Source organism: Elephantulus edwardii, unplaced genomic scaffold (genome assembly GCF_000299155.1).
Source record: "Elephantulus edwardii isolate Elephantulus edwardi_28Jun2011 unplaced genomic scaffold, EleEdw1.0 scaffold00035, whole genome shotgun sequence".
Taxonomy (NCBI): domain Eukaryota; kingdom Metazoa; phylum Chordata; class Mammalia; order Macroscelidea; family Macroscelididae; genus Elephantulus; species Elephantulus edwardii.
Genome location: NW_006399785.1, coordinates 8,923,690 through 8,951,213, shown reverse-complemented (window position 1 = coordinate 8,951,213; position 27,524 = coordinate 8,923,690). Strand labels below are relative to the sequence as shown.

At 45.9% G+C, this 27,524-nt stretch overlaps 1 protein-coding gene across 1 annotated transcript in view; it reads right to left on the bottom strand.

Annotated features, from left to right (window-relative positions):
• Window positions 1-27,524, bottom strand: part of FAM184B (family with sequence similarity 184, member B) — a 162,080-nt gene that overhangs the window by 44,918 nt on the left and 89,638 nt on the right. The window contains exons 2-7 of the mRNA XM_006884531.1: window positions 24,924-25,661; window positions 23,166-23,301; window positions 21,546-21,685; window positions 20,554-20,760; window positions 14,033-14,143; window positions 11,625-11,732 (exon numbers count right to left, since the gene is read on the bottom strand). Of these exons, the coding sequence (XP_006884593.1) occupies window positions 11,625-11,732; window positions 14,033-14,143; window positions 20,554-20,760; window positions 21,546-21,685; window positions 23,166-23,301; window positions 24,924-25,661 (1,440 nt within the window). The remainder of the gene's footprint in view (window positions 1-11,624; window positions 11,733-14,032; window positions 14,144-20,553; window positions 20,761-21,545; window positions 21,686-23,165; window positions 23,302-24,923; window positions 25,662-27,524) is intronic.

Below are 27,524 nucleotides of genomic sequence, written 5' to 3'. Positions count from 1 at the left end.
ATTGTATAACAATGAAACAATTTTTCTTTTACTTTTTCAAAGAGAAGAGTGAACGGGGGTGGGGGGAGGAATGGGCACGGAGAAAAGTGCAACAATGAATGAACGGAAATACAAAATCTGTAAACTTTCATTAAAATTAATAATGAAAAATTAAAAATATTCACACAATGACAAAAAACAAATGAATAAAATGATTTTGAATCTTCAAGAATCAGAGGGACTGGGCATGAGAGATACAAGAGGTTGAGTGAGGACCTAGTGAACTTTGGTGTGGACAGCAACACACCCAGCTCTGACACGCCTCTCTCTGCGTGTTTTGTGAGCAGAGCTGAAAGCTCACTCTCAATTGGTATTATTATTTATACCTTTTCTGACTCACCGAGACGCTTTGGCAGGACAGCTAAGAGCCTACACTGAAACAGACTTAAATTTTATAGCCTCCAACCAGGAAGAACTTTCCTGGGGAGTGACCCTGGAATGTGCTGCTCTGTGTTTCTATTTCCTCCAGCAGATGAGGCATCAGCTTGTTCCACTCTAATCCTCCTCCACATCCTCTCTGCTTCTTTTATTGCCTTGTGTTGTGTTGTAGATGTAGCTACACTTCAGTGTGCTGCTCACTTATCAGTGGACCTGGGAACTTCTCCAGAACTTTGTATACCCCAAGCCCTAGACACAGCCTCCACTCAATTCACTGGCTACAGTTGACCTGCAAAACTCCCCACCTCCTTAAACTGGAATATAAATTTTCTCTGATGAGACTGGCCATGGTGAAATGTTTTGTCCTTCATGTTGTTGGCAAGGATGTTAGGAAACCAGCAGCTTGTGGGAGCAGACGTCAGGACGACATCAGTGGAAGACAATTTGGCAACATCTATTCAGACTGGAGAAGAGTTCTGACTATCCCAGGCATTGCTAAAAGAACAAAAAGACATGTCTCGGAGAAGGTGCAGACAGAATGCTCCTTGGAAGCAAAGAAGGCAAAGCTTCATCTCAAATACTTTGGGCTTGTTGTTAGGATAGGCTATTCCTTCAGAAGGGACATCATGCTTGACAAGGTGGAGGGTCAGTGAAAGAGAGGAAGGCCCTCAACGAGGTGGTTTGACACAGAAACTTCAGCAGCGGGCTCAACTGTGACAGAGAGATAAGGATAGCGCAGGATCGAATAAGGTTCAGATCTGTTCTTCAGAGGGTCGCTATGAGTCATACTCAAGTCAACAGCTCCTAGCAACAACAACATCTGTGTTAAAGATGCACTGTCAGAGGAGAGCTCTGGTGGCCTAGTGGCAAGAGGCTGCAGTGCAATCCCAGAGACATGTGGTTCAAATCCACCAGATGCTTTGCCAGAGAAGGAGGGTCAATCTCCTCCTGTACCAGTCAGATCCGATTTTACGGTACACACACACACACTCTCTCTCTCTCTCACACACACACACACACAAATAATAAATTTTTTTTAAAAAAAAGATGCACTGTCAGGAGCTGAGGTGTGTCCTCCAAAAAGATATGCGGAAGGTCTACTCTTGGAATGTGACCTTTCTGGAGACTGGACTTTAAAAAAATTTTTTTTATTATTAATTTCAATGAACATTTACAGAGACTCTGGATTTCCATTCATTCATTGTTGCACTTTTCTCCCCTCCCAACCCTCCCCCCAGTACACTCCCCTCTTGGAAAAGTAAAAGAAAAATTCTTTCATTGTTTTACAAATCCTTCCCCAGGTTCACTCCACCATGTAGCCTTCCCTCTAGACTCCTGTCATGACAGAAATACCTAATCACATATCTCTCAGTTTTCTCCCTCATCTCTTTCAATGCAGTATACATTATCGAACCGATCTTTCTCAGGCTCCCCCCAACCCCAAGGTCAGTCCTGTTTTACAACAGTGGCACCAGGCAGCACTTTTCCTTTTGTGACTGACATACTTCACTCAGCATAATGTCCTCCAGGGTCACCTATTTTGAATAATATTGCATGAGTTCCTTGTTTTTCAATGCAGCGTAGTATTCCATTGTGTGAATATACCACAGCTTCTCTATCCATTCGTTTGTTGATGGGCACTTTGGTTGTTTCAAGCTCCTTGCTCTTGTGAACAAAGCCACGATAAACATGGTAGGTGTGCATTGGATTTTTGCAGACGTAATTTAGTTAACAAGTGGACATGCTCGAGCAAGGTGGGCTCTAACCCAATGTGCATAAATGTGTCCTGAATAACAGAGGAGAAGATACAGCAACAGCTACTAAAAGGGAACACGCCCATGAAGAGATGGAGGTGAACAGTAGATGTTATCTACAAACCCAGGGACACCAACAAACTGGAAGACATGGGAAGGATTTTCCCCAGAACTTTCAAGGAGAGCCTGCCCCTGCTGCCATCATCTTGATTCCTCATCTCTTAAAACTGTGAGGTCACCAGTCTAAGGTAATTTTGTGTGGCAGCCTTGGGAAATTAATACTTGCACATACCATCTGATTCTTCATGTACGTGTCTGAAAGATGCCTTGAGTGTCGGTGAACAATACTGAACGTATATGATGCCAAGAAACAAACAACTCTGTCTAGAAAAAAGTGCACCCGGAGTGTTCCTTGGAAGAAAGGAATTGCTTCATCCCTCATTTTTTGTGCATATTATCACGTACGTGTGTGAAAGATGCATCTTCAACCCAACGGATGCCTTGGGTTGAAGCCCAAAGTTTTGGTGAAGAATATTGAATGTTATGTCACCGACGGTGAAGGAACAATCAATTCTGCCTAGAAAGAAACACACCAAGAATGTTCCTTGGAAGTAAGGGATTACTTCATCTCACATACTGTGTGCATATTATCAGGAGGGCCATCTAATCCTTAGGAAAGGACATCATGCTTGGAAAGACAGCGAATCAGCAAAGGAATGAAAGACCTTCAACGAGACAGAATGACACAGTGACTTCAACAGCGGACTTCAGTATCGCAGAACTTGTGAGGGAGGCACAGGCTCGGGCAGGGTTTGTGTTCAGAGTCACTGTGAGTTGGAGCTGACTCAACAACGCACAAAGATGTCAACGACAGGACGTCCCGCCGTACGAGCCGAGTGCTAGTTCAGAAGCTGAACATACTAATTCATTCAGTCCTCACAAAACCCCTCTGTAGTAGGCGAGATCATCACTCTCATTTCACAGATGAAGAAAGTGAAGCAAAGATAAGATGAAACAGTTCACCCAAGTTTATCCGGTCAATAAGGGTGCGGGGTCTGGTCCACGAGTTCACAGAACTGCTGCCACTTGGCACTATGTTTCTCTCATAGGGTTCTTCACCAAAGTGTCACTGATAACAGCAAAAAATCAGTGTCCATGGAAAGAGAAAGATTATATAATGACTTTCTATAAGAAGGAGGACTAGGTAACTGCTTTCTGTTTTGTTTTTAAACATAAATGAAGTAGATATAAAGTGTTAGATAGAAATTATGTTGTAATTTCCATACTATACAAATTTAAGTGTTTTTTTTTTTAAAAAAAACCTACAGGAGAGCATTCTATTATTTGTGGGAAAATATTCATGATTATGCCTTTATATTAATGTCCATACTATACAAATTTAAGTTTTCTTAAAAAAACTACAAGGAAGCATTCTATCATTTGTGGAAAAATATTTATGATTATGCTGGTATATTACATATATATTGTTTAGAAGAAGTCATGGCATTAGAGACATTATTGTCAATGTCAAATGGATCTTGGCAGAAAGCAGAGTATCAGAGAAATGTCGATCTGTATTTAATTGACTGTGCAATTTGACTGTGTGGATTACAACAAATTGTGGCTAACCTTGAGGAAAATGGGAATCCCAGAACACTTGATTGTGCTTATGCAAAACCTATACATGGACCAAGAAGCAGTCCTCAGAACAGAGCAAGGAAACACTGCATGGTTCAAAGTCAGGAAATGAGTGTGTCAGGTATGCCTCCTGTTTCCATGTCTTTTCAATCTATATGCAAAACAGATCATTCAGGAAGCAGGGCTTTATGAGGAGGAATGTGGCATCAGGATTGGAGAAAGACTCATCAACAACCTGCATTATGCAGATGACACAATCTTGTTTGCTGAAACTGAAGAAGACCTGACACACTTGCTGCAGAAGGTCAAGGACTGTGGTCTTCAATATGGATTGAAGCTTAACATCAAGAAGACAAAGATCCTCACCACTGGGCCAACTGGTAGCACCATATTAGATGGAGGTGAGATTGAGGTTGTTAATAATTACACCTTGCTTGGCTCCACAATCAACACTCTTACTACCAGCAGTCAGGAAATCAAAAGATTAATTGCATTATTTTTGTTGTCATGTGTCGCTGAGTTGACTTCAACTCATAGCGACCCTGTGAACAGTGGCTTTGAACCCTGCCCTATCCTGAGCCAACATCACCCTCTCAGACACCCCTGACCTCACTGCCACAGTCACTGTGTCAATCCATCTCATCCAGGATTTGCCTCTTCTGTGCTTATCCTCTATCCTTCCAAGAATGATGTCCTTCTCCTGGTGACATGTACAAAGTATGTGAGACGGATCTTCAAAATCCTTGTCTCCATTTTGCTTCCATATATTCCTTCTTATATACTTTGTGAATATCACAAGGAATGTGACTTCATGCTTGGAAACCTAGAGGGTTGGCATAATAGACACTGGATGAGACGGCCTGACACAGTGACTGTGGCAAGTGACGTCAAGTGTGCCTGAGACAGTGACACAACCTTGCTTGCTGAAAACAAGGAGGTCTTGAAGCACTTGTGGCAGAAGATCAAGGAATGCAGCCTTCAGTATAGATTGTATCTCAATGTCAAGAAAACAAAGTTCCTTACCACTAGACCAAAAGGCAACCATCATGGTGAATGGAGAAGAGATTGAAACTGCCAACAGCTTCATCTGGCTTGGATCCACAATTAACGTCCTTGGTACCAGTAGTCATATAAGTCAAATAAGGAGACACATGTGCACTGGGAAAGTCTGCAGTTAGGGACCTCTCCAAATTATTGAGGAGTAATGATGTCAGTTTGAGGACTAAGGTGCGTCTGATTCAGGTCATGGTCTTTCTGATTACTAGCTATGCACCTGAGAGCTGAACAATGCATACAGGTGACAAAAAAAGAATTGACACCTTTGGGCTGTGGTGTTGGAGAAGAGCACTGAGTATCCCATGGGCGGCCAAGAGAACAAACAGATCTGTCTGGGAGAGGGTGCAGCCAGAGTTCTTTTTGGAGGCGGAAATGATAAGGTTAGTAGCAAGAAGCTGCGCTGCAATCCCTAAGGCACATAGTTCAAGGCCATCATCAGTCGCTCTGGAGGAGAAGAATGGGCAATCTCCTATGTGATTAACTGCCTCTGATTCCGACTCTACGGCACACAACTATATATCTATTTGCTCCCGCAGAAAACAAATAATTGTCCCTGGATTAGAAACGAGGGAGAGAGACTAGAGAATTCTTTGCACTGTGCATGTTTATAAACCTTTTGAATTCTGCTTCATGTGTGCACGGATTACCTATTTTAAAAGAAAATCCAATTTAAAAGAATAAATACTTGGAGAGGGCATAATAATTGCCTAACACAGCCCGTAGCACTGAGTGTTTAATTCTATTACAAACTGTGCACACAGCTTTAAAACTATTTGTCTATGCAGATTTCTACCCTCTGGCATCTAGCTCCTTGACAGGCATATACAGGGATTCTGCAAAATCACTGTGGAATGAATGAACAACATGCATATTGAGTTGCATCAAATGGGATTGTAAGTCATGGAGGTTTCTCCTAAACCTGATGGAGGAGTCTGTACTTTTCTCCATAGACCAAGTCCCGTGAAGGGGAGGGTTCTGGCACGAGGAAGGCCAGCGAGTTTAATAAGGGAGCAAGTCGGGGTTCTCAACGTGCTCTTGTTCTCTGAGCTACTCTTGTTCTGTGCCTTATGTCGCCTGTGACTTACAGCGGCCCTATGTACAAATACTCTTCAAGGTCCTGTCAAATCAAGTCTCACTCACAATGACCTCATGTACAAGAGAATGGAAAACTCAACAGCAGGCTTGGAAAAGTGGAGGGTCAGTGAAAGAGAGGAAGATCCTTGAGCAGATGGGCTGACACAGTGACTACAGTCACAGGCTCAAGTGCGTCACAGGTGAGGAGGATGATGGCACAGGGCAGGACAGGGTTCAGATCTGTTGTTCACAGGGTCGCTCTGAGTTGTCTTCGACAGGGTCCTCCCGGGTCACCCATTTCACATCAGATTTCATGAGTTCCTTGTTTTTCAATGCTGCATAGTATTCCATTGTGTGAATATACCACAGCTTCTCTATCCATTCATTTGTTGATGGGCACTTGGGTTGTTTCCAACTCTTTGTTAGTGTGAATAAAGCTGCAATACACATGGGTGTGCATATATCTGCTTGGGTGGCATTTCTGACTAGTGTGTATTCCTATCAGTGGAACTGCTGGGTCAAATGGTATTTCTATTTCAACTTTTTTGAGAAAGCACCATACTGCCTTCCATAGTGGTTACACCATTTTACACTCTCATCAACAGTAAATAAGGGTTCCAATTTCTCCACAACCTCACCAGCATTTGTTGTTTGCTGCTCTGTTGAATTTTGCTGTTGTTACTCGGTTGAGCTGATGTCTCAAAGTTGTTTTAATTTGTATCCCTCTTAGAGCTGAGGATTTGGAACACTTCTTAATGTGTTTGTGAATCATCTGAATGTCTAACAATGAGCACAGATTGTCCTGGTTTTCACAGTGGTGGAGAGATATCACTGACAAGGGACAGATAGGGGTGGAGGCTGTTGCTAACACGCTATTACGCACAGGGCAAGCCCCCAAACAAGAATTATCCAGCTCACAATGTTCACAGTGTGGGGTTGAGAAGCCCCGATGGAAACCACACACAGATGGCTGAATCCTAACCTTCTGCCTTCTTTCCTACCCTTATTCACCAGCCCTGAAGCTCCTAAGTGCTTGTGTTCCCTCTTAAGCATACAGTTGGCTATGCAGTCTTCCTGACCTGCATTCTTTATGTACTCGCCTGCTTATCGACCTTCGTTTGATCTCACTGCTGAGGACCTCGGCCAAGTCCACCCCATCTCCCCACCAAAGTCACTTTGAGAAGGTGAGAAATAGCCAGACGTTTGAGATAAGCCTTTCTGGGAAGCCCTGCAGATGCTGATGAAGGGTTAGCTGTTCCTTCCAGAAGAGGGAAAGCCCATGGAGATTGTTCTGGAGAACGAGGGACAGGAGGACAATCCTTGAGAGTTTCTCAGGTGGTGGGGGGGTGGGTCTCAGAAAGCACTGGGATGATACTGGCAGGAAGGGAGCACCCCCACAAAGCATGTGTCTCTGCATCGGGGTCTTCTCTCTAGGCTCACTCATCACAGCTGGGGTGGCTGAAGGACTCTGCGCTCTTCTGGGGTCAGAAGAGGAAACAGGGTGTCCTTCCTGGCTGCTCTCCAGGACCCTGAGACACAGCTGGGGGTCTCTTCCACATTTAAAGTGTAGTGGTGGCGTAGTGCATAATGTATGAAACTGCTAGGCGAGAGGTTAGTGGTTTGAACCCATCATTTGCCTCTAGTCGTGGTGAGAAGGATGGGCAGCCTTGGATACCAGGTGGGAGGCCGCTATGGGTTAGAACGAACTCAATCGCAGTGGGTTTGAGTTTAGTTTGGAGAATATGATGGAGTTCCTGGGTACACATTTGTTAATCTGAAAGGCTAGAGGTTTATGCCCGTCCAGAGATGTATTTTGGAAGCAGGAGTGGTATCCACTTCCATAAATAGCTTCCCTCCGGAAACCCTAAGAACCTGAAGAAAGGATGAAAGTCATGCAAGTGTTGAGGACTTTCGTTCATAGGGTCACTATGAGTCACCTATGACTCGATGGCACTTAACAACATAGAGAGAGACCAGTTGGCCTAGTGGACCAAAAGTGATGCTACCAAGCCAAAGGTGGGTGACTCTAATCCGCAGCCTTAAGGCCTGTCTTTAATTGTTTTTGGTCAAACAGTCTTCTAGTTCGTATAGCCCTGGTGTGTCCACCTGCCGTACAGAGGTAACTTGTGTTCGCTGTGAAGCTGAACACTGTGACACTGATGTGTCAAATGTGATCATGGTTACCCATGGTGGACAGTGTTTGGTGGAGCTCCCCAAGTAAAACAAGCTTGGAAGCAGGAGTGGCATCCACTTCTGTAAATAGCTTGCCTCCAGAAACCCTATGAATCTGGAGAAAGGATGAAAGTCACGCAACTGTTGAGGACTTTCGTTCATAGGGTCGCTATGAGTCGCCTACGACTCTATGGCACTTAACAACAACAACAGAAATGCATTCATTGGGAGAAAGGCCTGGAGAACCACTTCTGAAAAACCAGCCACTGAGCTCTCTCTGGAGCGCTCTACTCTGACACATTCTGCATCACCATGCGTCAGAATCAACTTGAAGGGAATTGACTTGACTGGGTATGTGATGGGCTCACAGCAAGAGTGGTGGGAAGAGTGACAGAGGTGGGGTCGGTCCTGACCCAGACGCTTGCCTGCCTGTGATCACGGTAGGTTACCTAACTCCTCTGACCTTCAGTCTCCTCCTCTGTCAAATGGGCACAGTGCAGGATTGAAAGGAAATTGCAACGACGTCACAGATAGACCAGCTCCCATACACGCTTCCATTATTACTTAAATCTAAGCATACTGTAATTTGAGTTTTTGTTTATCCTGCAGTTGTTCAGGGGCCATCATACTGGAGGGTGCCAGGAAGCCTGGTGGCAGGACCCATGTCCTGGAAGGCAGGGCTGAGAGACAGAACACGGGAAGTGAGTTACTAAGAGCCGGAGGCCCAAGTAGTGAGAGTCGGGTTCACATCTAAAGGTCATCACGCTTGGCCCTCAAATGGGCTTAAAAGTTAAGGCAGCATAAAAATGACAGTGGGCTATGGTGGCCCTGCTGTAGACTAAGAAAGCGCAGGAAGCAAAGGCCACTCAAGCGGGAGCGTTCTCCCACTGCTGCTGCGCTCAGCTGCCACTGAGGGACTCCGATTCACGTTAAAATGCCGCTCAGTCCACCGCCACCCTCACAGCGTCTCTGCTGCAGCTTATGAGGCAATCCAGCTCTCTGAGGCCGCCCATGTCCTCACGGAGCCTCGACTTTACCCTCGTCTGGTACTGGATCCTCTCGAGGTTACATCCAAAGCAACTGAGCTGAATGACATTCCACTGTCAATCACATTTTCATTGGTTACCTTTTCAACATGTATGCAGAGCAGATTATCTGAGAGGCTGGGCTCTATGAGGAGAATTGTGGCATCAGGATTGGTGGAAGATCTATTAACAATCTGCGTTATGCAGATGACACAACCCTGCTTGCTGAAACTGAGGAGGACCTCATGCACTTGCTGCGGAGGGTCAAGGACTGCAGCTTTCAGTATGGACTGAGGCTCAATGTCAAGAAGACAAAAGATTCTCACCACTGGACCAACTGGCAGCGTCAGGATGGATGATGAAGAGATTGAAAGTGTTCACAGCTTCAGTTTGCTCGGCTCCACAGTCAATACTCTTGGCACCAGCAGTCAGGAAATCAAAAAGCGTATCGCGATGGGAAAGTCTGCTGTTAGGGACCTCTCTAAAGTACTCAGGAGCAACGGTGTCTCTCTGGAGACTAAGGTGAGCCTGATACAGGCCATGGTCTTTGCAATCACTTGTTATGCATCAGAGAGTTGGACAATGACTAGGGAGGACAGAAGGAGAGTGGATGCTTTTGAGCTGTGGTGCTGGAGAAGGGTACTGAATGTACCATGGACTGCCAGAAAAACAAACAGATTCATCTTGGAGAGGATTAAACCAAGCTACTCCTTGGAGGCAAGGATTCTGGGGCTTCGTCTGACATACTTTGGACATGTTGCCAGGAGGGACGGGTCCTTGGAGAGGGACATCATGCTTGGGAGGGTGGAGGGACAGCGCAGGAGGGGAAGATCCTCTATGAGATGGACTGATTCGGTGACTGGGGTAATCAGGATGGGTGTGTCAGAGGCAGTGCAGTTGACGCAGGATAGAGCAGGGTTTAGGGCTGTTGTGCATAGGGTCGCTATGAGTCGAAAACGACTCGAAGCACATAACAACAACAACAATTTTCAGAAGCTGCTAGCCAGACCTCTCTTCTCAGTCTGGAAGCTGTGCTGGAAACTGCCCACTGCCGCTGACTCTGCTGATACGTGGACTACTGATAACACAGCTTCCAACAACCGAGCACCATATCAGAGACCACAGTGTGACCCCTGACGTGTGGTGTCGGGTCTTAGGGACATGGCTCTTCTACTCTTTGCCTTAGCCCCCTTTGGGGCACGGTTTCCAGCTGCCTCAACTGCAGAAGACATGGTTCACCTGCTGATCAGTATCTTCAACATCCTCAACAGCTGTGAGGCCAATATAAGAGAGAGTGAACCGGACCGTAGAGAGACAGTGGCAAGGCATAGCCTGATGAAACCCTCGTGTCAGAGCCAGTGGAAGTCACCCCTACATTGTTCCTGCTCCATTTACAGGTGTGCAAGTCTTACCACAAACAAGCTATTTTGTTAGGTGCCGTCCAGTTACCTCTTAAAGGTTTTGTTTCTGGACGACAGAGGGAAGAGCTGACTTGTGACTGCTATGAGATGAGGTTTGCTGGACAACTGAAACCAGAAGCTTCTTGCAGTTATTCAACTGTGTTGTTCAATTGCACCTGGACTTTCACTGTGTGATACCCTTTGTCTTTCCTGCCCCCCCCCCTTGTTTTTTTTCCTAACAAACCCCACAACTCATACAACAGGTACTGGACCTTGTGATTAGCAGAAGGAGGTGCATGAGGGGGGCATGTCTTACCAAAGGATTTGCTTTGTGTCCTGGATGCTATTGATGGGAACAATTCTCCTTTGTGGAGTTAGTGGAAGTCACCCCCATGTTGTTCCTGCTCCACTTACAAATAAGCAAGTTGTGCTACAAACAAGGTACGTTGTTAGGTGCTGTCCAGTTACCTCTGACCCATAATGACCTCATGTACAAAAGACCTAAACGTGTGCTATTCTCATTTTCTCTGCTTCAAAATGAGCTACAGTCCGATGTTAACTGCAGGGGAAAGATGTGTTTCTGACATCCATTCTTGTAATGGATGTTAACAGAGTTCATCCTACTACGCTGTGCCAGACAGAGACAAACAGGAACTCATTTCTGCCCCCTCACACAGCTGCTATTTGAAGCGCTATTGTGAGAATAAATGACAGCCCGGATGTGGGCGGTATTGGCAAGGGGACCATTATTATGAGCGAATCAGCTTAGGCTGGGTCCAACCCAAGGCCCCTGAGCTAGTCCAGGGCCCCTACCCCACCAGGCAGGCTGCGCACCAAGAGAATGAGTGACGCGATCCAGACACTTCATCTGACAAGCCTTGTTCCCTCCCAAACCACCCGGGTCATCGCTCAGAACTCTTTGTTTTCTTTGTGGTTTTTGCAAATGGATTGTGTGGTCATTTTTTCCAGGCCCTCTGGCAGTGCTGAGGGGGAGATTAAGGAGCCCATTAATGTCAGCGTGCGTCACCAGGGACACCGGAGTGCTGAGAGATGGAGGCCTTCCCTAAGTAGAAAAGGCTCATAATTACCTGGGTCTCCAAGATGCTGCAGCGTGAGCACTGTGGCTCCAGGGGCCCTTCCTCAGCTTTCGGGGGAGGAACCTTATTCTGGTGGATAAATTCTTCCAGCCTTAAAGTCTAAGAAGAAGAAAAGAAGCATTGGGCAAGGAAAAGTCCTAGCTCATGGACACGATACTCAATCTGGGCATCAGTTGTTGTGGACTCGTCAGTTCAGGGAGAATGCACCATTAAAACATTTCCAGGAGCTCTGGTGGCCTAGTGGCAAGAAGCTGCACTTGCAACCGCAGAGGTACATGGTTCGAATCCACCAGATGCTCTGCTGGAGAAGGAGGGGCAATCCCCCTCCTGTACCAGTCAGATCTGATTTGACGCTACACACAAAACAATAATAATAAAAAAAAATTCCAAAGTGACACTAGAATAGAATCTGCCCACTCTCGCCCTGAGTCCACTCCACTATGCAACCTTCATGCTGGACTCTTGCCATAACCATAATACCTTATCATATATCGCTTTTAAACGGTTCTCTCCCTCATCTATTACAATGCAGTATACAATATTTATCGCGTCTTTCCTTCATTTACCCCAAACCCAAAGTCAGTCCTGTTTTATAACAGTGGCACTATGCAATATTTGTCCTTTTGTGACTGAGATATTTCAGTCAGCATAATGTCCTCCAGGGTCACCCATTTTGAATAATATTGCATGAGTTCCTTGTTTTTCAGTGCAGCATAGTATTCCATTGTGTGAATATACCACAGCTTCTCTATCCATTCGTTTGTTGACGGGCACTTATAAAAATGTGTCACTATTGAGTCAGAACAGACTCATAGCGGACCCTGCAGCAGGTTTTCAGAGACTTAAATAATATAGGAAGAGACTGCACATCCTTCTTCCAGGAGTAATTGGTGGATTCAAACCTCTTGACTTTGGATTGGCAGTGCAACTCCAAGGAGACCAGTGATAACAGAGGAAATTCAGACACTGTTCACAGACCTTTAAGTGGTTATGTATCATCATGTCAAAACTGACTCATAGCTGACCCTGCAGGGGCTTTTCAGAGGCAATAAACTGCGTAGGAGTTGATGGCCTATCTTTCTCCCATGGATTTGAACCATGTACCTTTGGGTTGGGAGCCCAACTCCTTACCACTAAGCCACCAGGGCTTTACAGAAAACCTAATACTAGGTGGGCACCATGCTAGCTACAACAAGGAAAGGGAAAGGATTTGAACGAGAGCAAGATGCTGTTTTTGTTAGCTGCCGAGAGTTCAGCCCACAGACTCATGGGACCCTACACACAACAGAACACAGTGAAGCCTGGTCATGGGTCATCCCACAGTTGGTCGTAGAGGGTTTTCACTGGCCTATTTCCAAACAGTCCTCCTTTTTACAATCTTTCAAAATTTTGCTTATTCTGTCATTGGAGAGAACATACACAATAAGGCATATACCAATTCAACAGTTTCGACATGTACAATTCAGTGACGATGAATACATCTTACAAGTTGTGCAACCATTCTTACCTTTTCAGAGTTGTTCTTAACATAAAATTCACTACCACTCTAAGCTTCCTAGCAGGTCTTTGAGCAGCTGTGGTCAATCTGATCTCCTCAAATTCTCATTAAAATAATAGAATATCCATTCTTTACTAGTTGAGCTAAACTTTTGTTTGGTTTTTGTTTCTGATATTTTAATATTTGGTGTTAGGCTTAAGAATTATCTCAGAATGTAGTTTTCATGGGTTCATCCACCACCCTCCACAGCTACAGAACATCTAGAGTCCAGGAGATTTGAAATTATAATCTGCAGTTTCCCCCATTTGTTAAAGATTCTTCTATGGAATGCTTGATGTAAACGGTCAGTGATTGTAGTGGGGCACCATCTAGTTCTTCTGGTCTCCTACCAAAGAAGGCAGTTGATCACAGAGATAATCAAGCACATGTTTCATACCCTCCTTCTATTCCTGACTCCATTTCTTCATTTGTTGCTCCAGATATGTCTTTCTTCTTAGTTCATCTTAGTCTGGAAGTGTCACTAAAATCTATTGAGCATCACAGCAATTATACAGCCCTCCACTGATGAATAGGTGGGGCTTCAAATGAAGTGTACCATCCAGGAATCAAACTCAGGTCTCCTGCATGAAAGGTGAGGGTTCTATCACTGAACACCACCTTTCATCCTCTTTGTTTAAGTCTCTAAGTCAGGCTTTCTATTACAGCTAAATTTATCATCTCCTCCTCCCTCCCGCCCCCAAACAGCCTTGTTGCCTGTGCTGAATGTCCTTTTCTTTCTTCCCAGGATGCTGCTTGCATGGAGGCCCCGGCAGATTCTGAGCTTTCCGGCCTCTCGACCAATAGAAACACACGCTGGGGACAGGCACCCCCCCTCTCAGCATTGCATTCACCCCGGGCTTACCTCCAGCAGTGAATTCTGCAGCTGCACGTTTAGAGCTGCTTTCTCCTCTTCCAGCTGCTTGATTTCACTTTTGGACTTCTTCTTCACCTCCTCCAACTGAGCTTCCACTTCCTACATGATGATTGAAAGAATTAATCCCAAAAGGCAGGAGGACAGAGGTAGGGCACTTTGTACTCACGTCCTGCCTTACGCACAAAGGGGCTCAGAGTAGCTTACAAGAATCTTTAATACTGTAAGAAAACAGAAACTAGACATATGTGAGAGGCCAAAATAGAAAATGAATGCTAAATTCACACCAGAGTCAGAAGTGCAGACAGAAGCTCCACAGAAGCAAGGAGGGGGAGGCTTCTTCAGGTTGAGAGGAGGGCCCAGTCCCTAGAGAAGGACATCATGTTTGAACAAGCAGAGGGTCCGTAAAAGAGAGGAGGACTATCGGTGAGACAGATTGACACGGTGACTGCAACAACGGACCTGAACTGAGCAGGGATTGTGAGGATAATGCAGGACTGGGTGGGGTTTCATTCCACTGGACACAGAGTCCCTAGGAGTCGGGGTCAACTCGACAGCATCTATCGACAAGAATCTGCTATGGATAACATAGCAGTAAACATGGGTGTGCATACATCTGTTTGGATGACAGCTCTGACCCTGGTGTGTCCACTTGCCGTACAGTGGTCACTTGTGGTTGCTGTGAGGCTGAACACTGTGACACTGATGTATTAATGGTTGGCTACCCAATGTGGACAGAGAGTGGGGTGGAGCTCCCAGATTAAAACAAGCTTGGAAGGAGAAGTGGCATCCACTTCCGTAATAGCTTGCCTCTGGAAACCCTATGAACCTGGAGAGAGGATGAAAGACACACAGGCATTGAACACTCTCCTTCACAGGGTCGCTATGAGTCGCCTGCGATTCGATGGTACCTAACAACAACACAATAACAACAATGTCCCACCAGTGCAATTGCTGGGTCAAGTGGTATTTCAATTTCTAACTTTTTGAGAAAGTGTCAGACCACCTTTCATAATGGGTGAACCATTTTACACTCCTACTTTATTCACAATAGCAAAGAGATGGAAACAACTCAAATGCACATCAATAAACGAATGGATAGAAAAACCCTGGTATATCCACACAATGGAATACTATGTAGCACTGAAAAATTATGACCTCATAAAGCATTACACAGCATGGCTGACAGTGGATGACATAATGCTGAGTGAAATGTTTCAGTGTCAAAAGGACAAATACTGCATAACACCACTGTTATAAAGCATGACGTAGGGGGCTGGGAGGAGACTAGGAAAAGAGGGGATAGATAATGAACACTATATTGGAAAAGAGGAGGGAGAGAATTATTTAAAGGAATGTACGATTAGGCAGTATATGTAAGACAATGGTCCAGAAAAAGAGGTAAGTTGAAAAAAGGACTGAAGGAAGGGAAAAGAAAGGGGCAGAAGGAGGAAATTGAGCAACAATGAATGATTTTTTTTAAAAGGAAGTGAACTGGCGGGGGAGGAAAATATGTAACAATGAATGAATGAAAATACAATTCTCTGTAAACTTCTGTCAAAATCACAATTAAAATACCCCCCCAAAAGATATCTATAATGCAAATTTTATAATCTTCAGTTTTAGTTTCTTAAATTTAGAATGAAAAAAAAACAACAACAAAAACCCCACCCCAAGAATCTGCTTTGGCCTGGAAAAAATCTGCTGCTGCAATAGCCCCCTTTCAAATGCTAAAAAGCAATGATGTCACCTTGAGGACTAAGGTACACTTGACCCAAACCCATGTATTTTCAACCACTTCCCATGTGTGAGAAAACAGAACGGGAAGAGACACAGAAGGATTGATGCATCTGAACTGCAGCGATGGTGAAGATTATTGAATAGACCAGAGAAGGCCAGAAGAAAGAGCAAATCAGTCTTAGAAGAACAAAACCTATCTCTTTAAGATAAAGTTGATTTACGCTTCATTCTTCTCCTAGAACATTCCCTTGTGTTATTTGCTTTCCCCCGGCAAACATGAGGGATGAGGCTTTGCATTCTGTCTCAACAGAAAGCCACCCCTCTCTGTCAGGGATTGAGCTCATACACGGAGGTGAGACTCCACTCTTATATTGATATGCCACTGATTAATCACCTGCATTTATGCTAGAGGCAGTAGTGGTTCTGCAGTAAAATTCTTGCCTTTCATGCAGGAGGCCTGGGTTCAAACCCCGGGCAAGGCACCTCCTATGCAGGCACTCCCCAATCTGTCAGTGGAAGTTTGCTCAGTTACTATGATGCTGAACGGGTTTCAGTGAAGCTTCTACTCTAAGCTGGAGTAGGAAGAAAGGCCTGATGATGGATTCCAGAAAATTAACCAGTTAAAATCCTTTGGATCATCTGGAATCTTGCCAGTAACCAATTATGAGCAGTGGCAGAGGACAGGGCAGCATTCGGTCCCATTCACAGTACACAGGGTCACCATGATATAGGGAGCACCAACAACAATACCCAGGGAGCTTAGGTGGCCTAGTGGGTAAGGAGTTGCGCTGCCACCCTAAAGGCATGTGGTTCAAATCCACTAGATGCTCCTCAGGCGAGAGACAAGTGAACTGTGACTTACAGCTTCTGAAAATCTGTTGAAAGGTCAGCTATGATTTGATTCTGACTCAACAGCAGTGAGTTTTGAGTGTCCTGTCTCCAGACCTTTTCAATCTGTATGCAGAACAGATTATCCAGGAGGCTGCACTCTATGAGAAATGTGGCATCAGGATTGGAGGAAGACTCATCAACAATCTGTGATATGCAGATGACACAACCCTGCTTGCTGAAACTGAGGAGGACCTGAAGCGCTTGCTGCAGAAGGTCAAGGACTGCAGCCTTCAATATGGATTGAAACTCATATCAAGAAAACAAAGATTCTCACCACTGGGCCGATTTGCAACATCATGATAGATGGTGAAGAGATTGAGATTGTCAACCTACAATGAGGAGAAGATAAAATAGATGAATGGGATCGTCTAAGAATCAAATCCCTATGCACATCCAAAAACTTCTCCAATAGGAAGAAAGGGAAGCCACTGACTGGGAAAAAGTATTTGGTAATGACATATCATATAAAGAACTTATATCCAGAATTTATAAAATACTTGAGCACCACAACAAGATAAAGGTAAATAATCCAATAGGAAAATGGGCACAGGATATGAACAGACACTTCACCAAAGAAGACATTCAGATGGCCAACAAGCACATGAAGAAATGTTCACAATCCCTAGCTCTAAGAGAGATGCAAATCAAAACAACTATGAGATACCATCTCACCCCAGTCAGAATAGCAAAATAACAAAATTAACAGAACAGTAAACATCAAATACTGGCGAGGTTGTGGAGAAACTGGAACCCTTGTTCATTGTTGGTGGGAGTGTAAAATGGTGCAACCACTGTGGAAGGTGGTACGGCGCTTTCTCAAAAAGTTGCAAATAGAGATACCATTTGACCCAGCAATTCCACTACTGGGAATATACCCCAAAGAGACCATAACTGACATCCAAGCAGATATATGTACACCCATAAATAGACACAAACAATGATCTCCTCTCCTGTTAATTATAGCTTCTGTAAACCCACTGGAGGGTCAGCAATAAGTTGGTTCTGACTCATTGGCACATAACAACAGCTACAAAGAAACTACAGTACAGTCACAAGGTTGCTGTGAGTCATAGTTTATTAATATTATTCATACAGCGAATTCAGCACTCACACAGTTTACATACAACTTATACACTCTACATAGTGCTCATACAGTCTGCATAGTACTTACACAGTCTGCACAGTACTCATAGTTTACATAGTCCTCATACTGTCTGCCTAGGACTCATACACTTTCCCTAGTACTCATATAGTCTACATAGTACTCATATAATTTACATAGTCCTCATACAGTCTGCATCGTACTCTCATGGTCTAAACAGTCTTCATACAGTCTGCATAGTGTTCATACGTCTGCACAGGACTCATACAGTCTACATAGTTCTCATATAGTCTACAGAGCACTCATACAGTCTGCTCATACTACTCATATAATTTACATAACACTCATAAAGTCTACGCAGTACTCATGCAGTCCGCATAGTACTCAGAGTTTACAAAGTCTCATACAGTCTACATAGTCCTCATACAGACCACACAGTGTTCATACAGTCTTCATAGTATTCATAGTTTACATAGTCCTCACAAGAGTGCACAGTGTTCATAAAGTCTGCCTAGGACTCATTCAGTCTACGTAGTACTCATATAGTCTACATAGTACTCATAGAGTCTGTTCATACTACTCATACAGTCTGTATAATATTCACATAATTTACATAGTCCTCATACAGTCTGCATGGTACTCATATAGTCTAAATAGTCCTCATACAGACTACATAGTATTGATTAGAGTCTTCACAGGACTCCTACACTCTGCTCATACTACTCTTACAATCTCCATAGTCCTAGGGGAGCTCTAGTGGCCTAGTGGCAAGGAGCTGCAACTACAATCCCAGAGGCTCACGGTTTGAATCCACCAGATGCTCTGCCGGGGAAGGAGGGACAATTTCCTCCTGTACCAGTCAGATCTGATTTGACGGTACACTCACACACAAAAATAATAAAATAAAAAATTTAAAAAAAAACAATCTCCATAGTGAGACTGGCACAGGATTGAGCAGGGAATGTTCTGTGGTACAGACACAGGTTCACTCTGAACCGGAGCCAACTCGAGAGCACCTAACAACAGTGACAAAAATCAAGGAGCCTTCAGGGATGCAGTGCTTAAGGATCTGGCTGCTAAACAAAGAGTCAGCAGTTCGAACCCACCAGCTATTCCTCAGGAGAAAGATGAGGCAGGCTGTTTCAGTAAAGGAAGGTTCCAGACCTGGGAACCCTCTGTGTAGGCAGGGGTGCTCTAACCTACAGGCTTGCTTTAAGTCAGCCAACTTCATGGCAGTGAATTTGGCTTGTTTCCTTAAGGAGCAAATCTCCTCCTTGTCAACAGTGCTACTGTGTCACGGTCTGTCTCCAGCAGAAGACTGTGACTGCCTTCTGGGCAGGTTCTTTGTCTTTCATCTCCGTGAACCCAGAGAACTGGATCACAGCCAGGTGGTGGCAGGAGCCCAGGAAAAGTTTGAGGAAAGAAAGAAAGCAGCAGCAAAATTGGAAAGGAAAGAGGTGGGAGGAAACCAGAAGAAACAGAACAGTCTCTGCTGTAGTCTGAACTGTGTTCCCTGCGTGTGACTTTATTTGAAAAGGGACAGTCTTTGTAGATAGAACCAAGTCAAGATAAGGTCATGAGGGTGGGACTGAAGGAAATATGACTGGTGTCCTAGTGAGAGGAGGAGAAGAGACACAGAGGCTCAGACACACAGAGAGGGTTGTGTAAGGGTAGACACAGTAACTGGAGTGATGCACCCACAATCCTTAGTACCACCAGAAGCTAGAAAGAGTCAGGGGAAAGTTTCCCCGATCCTTCAGAGAGAACACGGCCCCGAAGACACTGTGACTAGACTCTTAGCTTCTGGAACGCTGCATTGAAAATAAAGGAACTGATGCAATATGTTTCAAAATGGGTGATCCTGGAGGACATTAGGCTGAGGGAAATATCTCAGTCACAAAAGGACAAATACTGCACAGTGCCACTGTTGTGGGAACGGGAATGACTTCAGGGTTGGGGTGAGACTGAGAAAAATCAGATAAATTACATATACTGCATTGAAACAGATGAGGGAGAGACTGTTTAAAAGCAATATATGATTGGGTATTATGGTTATGACAGGGGTCCGGAATGAAGGTTGCATAGTGGAGTGTACTCGGGGTGGGGGTGGGTGGGGACTATATACCAATGAAAGAATTTTTCTTTTACTTTTCAAGAGAAGAGCGAATGGGGGGAAGAGGGGTGGACAGGGAGAAAAAGGAAACAATGAATGAATGGAAACCCCAAATCTCTGTAAATGTTCATTAAAATTAATAAGATCAAATAAAAAAGAATAAATTATACACACACAGAGACATATATATTAAAAATCAACTCAAATTTAAGGATCAAAATAACAGCCCATATTATTTTGTCATTAGGAAGCTGACTGTGGTAGTGAAGGACAGATAGGACTCTTTTCTCATGAAAGGAAAAAAAATAAAGATGGAATGCCCAGTGAATGTAGAATGTAGGGGTTTGTACTGCCCTTGGGTGTGTTTATGGAGTAGTGGACATGGCTTACCTCAGATACGATTGTGATGGCAGTTAGAAACTTAAGACCCAATCAAAGCCCAGTGTGTCCTCAATACCAAACGCTACTTTACCTTTTCTTGGTCCGTCCCTCCCCCCACAGATACTTGTGTATTTCCAAATGTTCCTCTATTAAAGCAGAAGAATAACAAAAACAAAAACAAAACAAAAGAAATCGCTCTTGATTTGAGCCATCTAGTTTGTGGTGTTTTGTTACTGCAGCGTCAGGACAGGAAGACAGTTAGTTACCCATCACAGGAAATCTCACCTTCTGCAGCTTCTTCCTCTCAGCCTCCACTGACGAGTGCACGGACTTGATCTCCACTGTATGCTTCTTCACCAAGTCTTCCAGTCGCTTCACCAACTGGTCTCTGAGACGCTTCTTTTCTTCTTCTGTCTGATGCTTGATTTTCCGCAGGTCTTCTTCGTATTTTTGCTTCATAGACTCTTTCTCAACATTCGAGTCTTTCTTGGTCTATAAAAGGAGGAAAAGAGCTCGTGAAACCGCTGTGATAGGAGAGGGGTCAGGAGCAGGGGACCCTCAGTTCTCTTTTATTCAGCACAGACCTGTGTTTAAAGACTGACTTCACAGGAAGTTATTACAATCGTGATAGATTTTACAAGGCCATATATTTGATATTTGTAAGCCTGGAACATTTTTCTACTCCCCCAAAAGGGCCCTTCATGATAGTCAGTCTATCTATTGTCAGAGAATCAGATATTTTGGTCCATGCTACTATAATTTCTAAGGAATGCTGGTTGCTTGCACTGGGAAGACACGAGGGGCGCTCAGAGCAATGTTCTAGAATGCCTGGCAGTGCCCACAGTTAACATGCCCAGCTGCTGATGGAAACGGTGGAGGTTTTTTTAGTCTATTCAGAATTGACTCAGAAGACAGACCTAGGTGATCGATTTCTGCACAACCAGCCAGTGAGAACCCTTCTGTGTACAGTTCCCCTCTAATACATTTGGGGTTGCCATGAGTTGAAATCAGTTCAACAGCCACTGGTCTTAAGGAAGTTTCCCAGGAGCTGACATAAGGAGCTGGGAATATTCTGCTACATTCTCAGCCTCCTGCTTCCAAATGCCAAGAGACTGGCAGGAAGTTGGCTGCCAACTCCCCTCCAATTCATGCATCCCTGTGAAGCCAAGAGACCTGCTACTTCCAGCTGGGTACTGGCTGAAAACGGGCCTCCATGCAAGTGCATTCCAGCAAAGCCTGCTGCAATATTCCACCCTCAGGCCTGGATCACACGCTACCTGGGCCTCTGGGCTTCCTTTTGGGCCTGGACTTTCCTTGAGACAACTCTGGTCCTGCTGAGAATGAAGACTGGGGGCTTCCATGTCATCCCTTTCTCCCATGATGTCATCCTCTGAAACGAACTCGGCCTTCGTGTCATCTGCAAGAGTAAGTTTCAGCATCATTTCCAAGGTCCTAGGCCTTGTTCCCGAGCCTTTCCAAGGTCAGCTTTCCACCCACCTATTCAGCTGTTTGGTCTATTTCCCTGCACAACCTCCGTTCCGTGGTCTACTAAACTTCAAGCATGGTCAAGGCTGTGGATCTCATCTTTCTCCCACGGAGCAACTGGAGGATTCAAACCACCTGCCTTTGGGTTGGCAGTGCAGGTCGCTACCCAGTAGACCACCCGAGTTTTCTTGAAGGTCGGTGAAAAAGGGGAAGGTCCTCAGTGAGCTGGACTGATATAATATTTGCAGCCCTGAACTCTAAGACATGAAAGCTTATGAGGATGGTGCAGGACCCAGCCGTGTTTCATTCTGCTTCACACAGGTACCTAACTATCACTTATCTGAGGCTGTAAATTCAGTTGAGAATGGAATATTTTTTATTATGTTATTATGAGCTCTGGGGGCCTAGTGGGGAGAGATTTGTGCTGCCAACACAAAGAGCAGCAGTTTGAAATTCCCCAGATTCACCGTAGAGGAAAGACAGGCACTCTTATCTCTTGCTATTTACAGCCTCTGAAAACCCCGTAGAGGGTCAGGTAGGAGTCGGTTCTAAATTGATGGCCAAGAGTTACTGGTTTTTAAAAATTATTACTATGTTAATGAGGCCCTATCGGAGTAGGGTAGGTCTACGTCAATCAGTTCTGAGCTATGAAGGCGTAGATTAAACAGAAAGCAAGCAGTCATGGGGAGATCGATGTCACGCGGAAGCCGCCCTCCAAGGAAAGGCAGGAGAAGCTGAGACAGGCGTCCTCCTCAGCAGACACCGTGCTCTAAAACTAACACCCTGAATCGGGACTTCTAGTCTCCTAGAAGCTCTGGGCACCTCGTGAGTAAGGAGATGTGCCGCCACTCAAAGACAGGCAGTTCGAATCCACCAGCTGCATCTTGAGAGAAAGACGGGCAGTCTCCTCCTCCTGTGTGATTTACAGCCTCTGAAAACCCACTAGAGGGTCAGCTATGAGTCTGTTCTCCCTAAACTGTGAGGAAATCCATGTCTGCTAAAGCCTTCACATGTGACATTTTAGCACTGGGAGGCTTAAGATGAGGAGACTTGTGGGCACAGTACATTAGGTGTTGCACTGCTAAACCAAAAGTTTGGTAGTTCAAATCCGCCAGTGTGTTCTGCGGGGAAGAGACGAGCAGTCTCCTGTAGCCTTGGAAACGTGATGGAGGGGGCTATAAATTGGTATCAACTTGATGGGAGGGTGGGAGTCGAAGTCACCATGAGACCACCAGCTGGGAGAAGCCCATCTAGGTGTCAGCTTACCTTGGTGCCGCAATGGGCTCACAACCAGGTGGGCCCAGCCCACACACCCCCCCACCCCAGCCCCAACTCTGCCCCCTTAACTGTCTCAAGGCCAACCTGGGCAATGACCTTCAGTCTTGAACGGAAAGCTCTCCCAGGCATCTCACCGGCTTTCTGCGGCACGGGGCACTCCTGCATCATCAGCCTGTCCTTGGCAACGGCCAGCTTCTCCCCGAGTTTTCTGGCTGTGCTTTTCAGCTCCGAGTTCTCCTGACGGGCCTCCCTGAGGTGCACATCCAGGTCCTAAAGAGACAGGAGGGTCTTGTTCCTCACCCCACTGGTTACAGCTCTGTGTGAAGACAGCCTCATGTACAAAAGGTGACAAAAGGCAAGCCAGCACGCAGCAGAGGCCCCTGGTCTTCGAGACCAGCAAGTGTCCACTCACCCTCTGACTGGCTGTGCAGCCCTGGGTAAGATCCACCCTTGCTGGTGCCACATTAAGTAAGACAAAGTGTCTGGCACAGAAACACAGCTCAAGGAGTGTCAGACACGTCAGTAGCTGCTCTTTTCAGAGATGGGGTTCTGTAGGTTTGTGGGGCTCATGTCACCCCGACCATGTTCACAGAACACAGCCCTGATGGTTATGAAGTAGGCAGGGTGTTAGCCTGAAACGAGCCGGGGCTTTAGAATTAAGCTGGCCTGAGTTCAAAAATAGATTCTGCCCTTTCTGAGCTCAGCCAGGAGTTGTTATGTACCATCATGGAGGCAGAGTTGTCTCACAGGTGACCCTCCAGTGGGTTCTCAGGGGCTGTAAATCGCATGGGAGGAGACCGTCCATCCTTCTCTCAAGAAGCAGCTGGGGGATTTGAACGACGTGTCTTTGGGTTGGCAGTGCGACACCTTACCACTAGGCCACGAGAGTTCCCTCAGCCAAGAGAGGGTGGTGGAAATGGTTAAGTGCTTGACTACTACCTGCATAGTAGGTGGTTCAATCCAACCCAAAGGCACCTCAGAAGAAATGCCTGGTGATCGGCTTCTGAATCATCAGCCACAGAACTCTGTGCGGAGCACAGTTCCTCCCCGGCAGCCCTGGAGACAGCAAGAGCTGAAGATGCCTTAATAACAACTGATCACTGCTCTCGTGACCAAGTGGTAGAGCGCTGTGCTGCAATCCCAGAGGCCCGCAGTTCGAATCCTTCACCTGCTCCGAGGGACAAGGATGGACAATCTCCTCCTGTTCAATTAACTGCTTCTGAAAAACCCCCTGGAGGGTCAGCTATAGGTCAGTTCTAATTTGACAGCACACACCCACAACAGCAACAAAGCCTCTCCTTAAGTTCCTCCTCCCTGATTTCAGTCTTGTTTTTCCAACTGCAAAGTTCCACGTCTCTAAAGTTACTTGAGATCTGGGCCCAAGACAAATTTACCCCCTGCTTGGCTATGGGCAGCTTGTTGTTCTTGTTGTTATGTGCCTTCAAGTCGCTTGTGACTCATAGCGACTCTGTGTACAACAGCCCTAAACTCTGCTCTGTCCTGTGCCAATCTCACTGTCTCTGACACACCCATCCCAATTACCCCAGTCACTGAATCAATCCACCTCATAGAGGGTCTTCCCCTCCTGCACTGTCCCTCCACCCTCCCAAGCATGATGTCCCTCTCCAAGGACCTGTCTCTCCTTTACAACATGTCCAAAGTTATGTGAGTCAAGCCTCAGAATCCTTGCCTCCAAGGCGCTTCCTGGTTTAACCCTCTCCAGGATGGGCAGGAGTTCATGAAATACTGGCTGTAGGAATGCAGAGGGATCTGGTGGAGATAGAACTCCCACCCTGGTGGAAGCCAAGTGCCTACCACGGTGTATAGCAGGTGGGTAGAGACAGGAGCTGTGTCTATTGTCCGATCAGAGTCAGGAAGCAGTGGCGTCTTACCTGGATCTTCTCCTTCAGCTTCTGGGCGTACTTCTTCAGGTCACTTATCTTGCGGCCCCTGTGTTCCAGGTCCCCCTCCAGCTTCCTGACCTGCGCCTGCAGGGCCGACTCCTGCGCCTGGAAGTTCTTACGGAGGTCTGTCTCCTTCTCCTGCCACTGCCACAGCGCCTCGCTCACCGACTGCTGCATGGCCTGGCGCACGGCCTCGTTCTCCCGCTCGTAGGTGGCCTGCAGCTCCTCGGCCTTGCGGGCATAGTCCTTGCTCAGCTGCTGGTTCTCCAGACGCAGCCTCTCCACCTCCTGCAGGACTTCCTGCATCTCAGGGCTGCGGTCCTGGCCCAGCTCACCCTTGGTGTCAGGACCGTCCTGGGAAAGCCAGCCCCACTGGTGCCGGAGTCGCTTCTCGTAGTCGGCCTTGAGCTCCAGCATCTCCTTGGACAGGGTCAGGACCCTCTCCGCGTGCTCGGCCTCCACCCTCAGCTCTCTCTCCCTGGTCTCCAGCCTGCAGGAGGCCGACTCGGCCAGGGCCTCCTGCGTCAGCCTCTTCTGCAGCTCCAGGGCGCTCTCCAGGGCCTGGATGCGCTGCAGGAGCGCATCTTTCTGTGCACGGCCCTGGTCCTGCAGGAGGCTGGCCTTGGTCTCCGCCACTGCGTTCTGCAGCTCCTCCTGGTGGGCCTCCCTCAGGGCCTCCATGCTGGCCTCGGCCTCGTCCTGGCGGGTGTTCAGGGCATAGATCACCTGCAGGGAAACCAACAGAGGCCAGTCAGCGTGAGGATTGAGGGGTCTCTCCACAAGAGGGTCTCTAAGACACACAGAACATATCAATGCCCAGGATAAATCTGCTACAAAAGGCCTCTTTAGGGTGTTAAAAAGCAATGAGAACTCAGGAACAAATGGAGACTTGTACAGCAATGTTTATAGCAGTGTTATTCACCATCTCAAGAACATGGAAACAGCCCAAACGTCCAACCACAAACGAATGGATTGAGAAATTACAGTACAGTCACATGATGGAATACTATGCAGCACGCAGGAGCAATACTTTTGTAAATTATTACCTAACTTGGGAGAGACTGGAGAGCATTATGTTGCGTGAACTAACTCAGTCCCACAAGGACAAATATTGTAATATTGTAGAAGATCATAATTGTAAAAGGAGTATGAGGATCCAAGGTGGCAGAGGGTGGGAACAGAAGGGTGAGGATGTGTGTGTGTGTGTGTGTGTGTGTGTGTGTGTGTGTGTGAATCCTATCTGCACAATTTAATGGGTGGAGGAGGGGGTGAAGGAAATGGGAAACATCAGGTGTGAAAAACAATGTACTTTGTAAATAAACCAGTATAAAATATTTTTTTAAAAATGCAAAGATGTCACTTTTAGGACTAAGGCGGTGTTGTTGTAACTAAGGTACCATCGAGGAGAGTATGACTCATAGCAACCCTATGAATAACAGACATGAACCTGGTCCTGTCCGGTGCCTCACAATCTCTGTCCCGCTCAAGCCCATTACCGCAGTCACTGTGTCAAGCCTGGTCAAGGGTCTTCCTCTCTTTCCCCACCCTGCTGCCTTCCCAAGCATGAACGACCTCTCCAAGGAAGCCGGAACAGTTCACAGCCATCAGAAAGAGGGACCCTGGGTAAGGATGACCAAAGAAGTGTTGGTGCATTCGAATTGTAGTGGTGGCGAAGAATACTGGCTGCCAGAAGGACAAACAGACTTGTCTGGGGCCAGCAGAGCCACAACTCTGTGTAGAAGCAAGGAGGCTGAGACTTGGTCTCGCTTGCTTTGGGCTCGTTATCAGGAGGGACCAGACCTGCAGAAGGTCATTGTGCTGGGTCAAGTCAGTGAAAAAGAGAAAGACCTCCAATCAGATGGGCTGACAAAACGGGCTCAGACAGAGCAAGGCGTGGAAGACAGGGCAGGCTTTTGCTCTGTTCTACACAGGACGGCTACTAACTGGAACCGACTCAATGGTACCAAGCAACAACCTATGCCCAGTGTAGGATTGATTACTGGGTCACATACTCTATTTCTTTATTTCTTTTTTTCCCCCTTCAATTTTTCTTTCTGTGACATTTTCCAAGGTGTAGACCCTTCTCACGGGGGAAACCATTCCAGGACATCATATACTATTTCTACTTCTAGCTGTTAAAGGAAGCATCACAGTATTTTCTACAGTGGCGGCATCATTTTACAATGCCACCAGCAGAAATCACACCACATTTTTATCCTAATGAATGATTTTTCTATTTTGTAAACTATGGGTAACTGAATTTTATTTTCAGAAATGTTTTATGATAAATGATGAAAAGTAGAATTTTTATTTACTACTAAAGAGATAATACTTTGTAATACCCCCACCCTGGCTAAACACCAGAATGACAAAGGAGTGGCAGAAAGTGTATATTTATATTTATATTATTTATATTAATATCACAGCTTCAGTTTGCTCGGCTCCACAGTCAACACTCTTGGCACCAGCAGTCAGGAAATCAAAAAGCGTATTGTGATGGGAAAATCTGCTGTTAGGGACCTCTCTAAAGTACTCAGGAGCAACGGTGTCTCTCTGGAGACTAAGGTGCGCCTGATACAGGCCATGGTC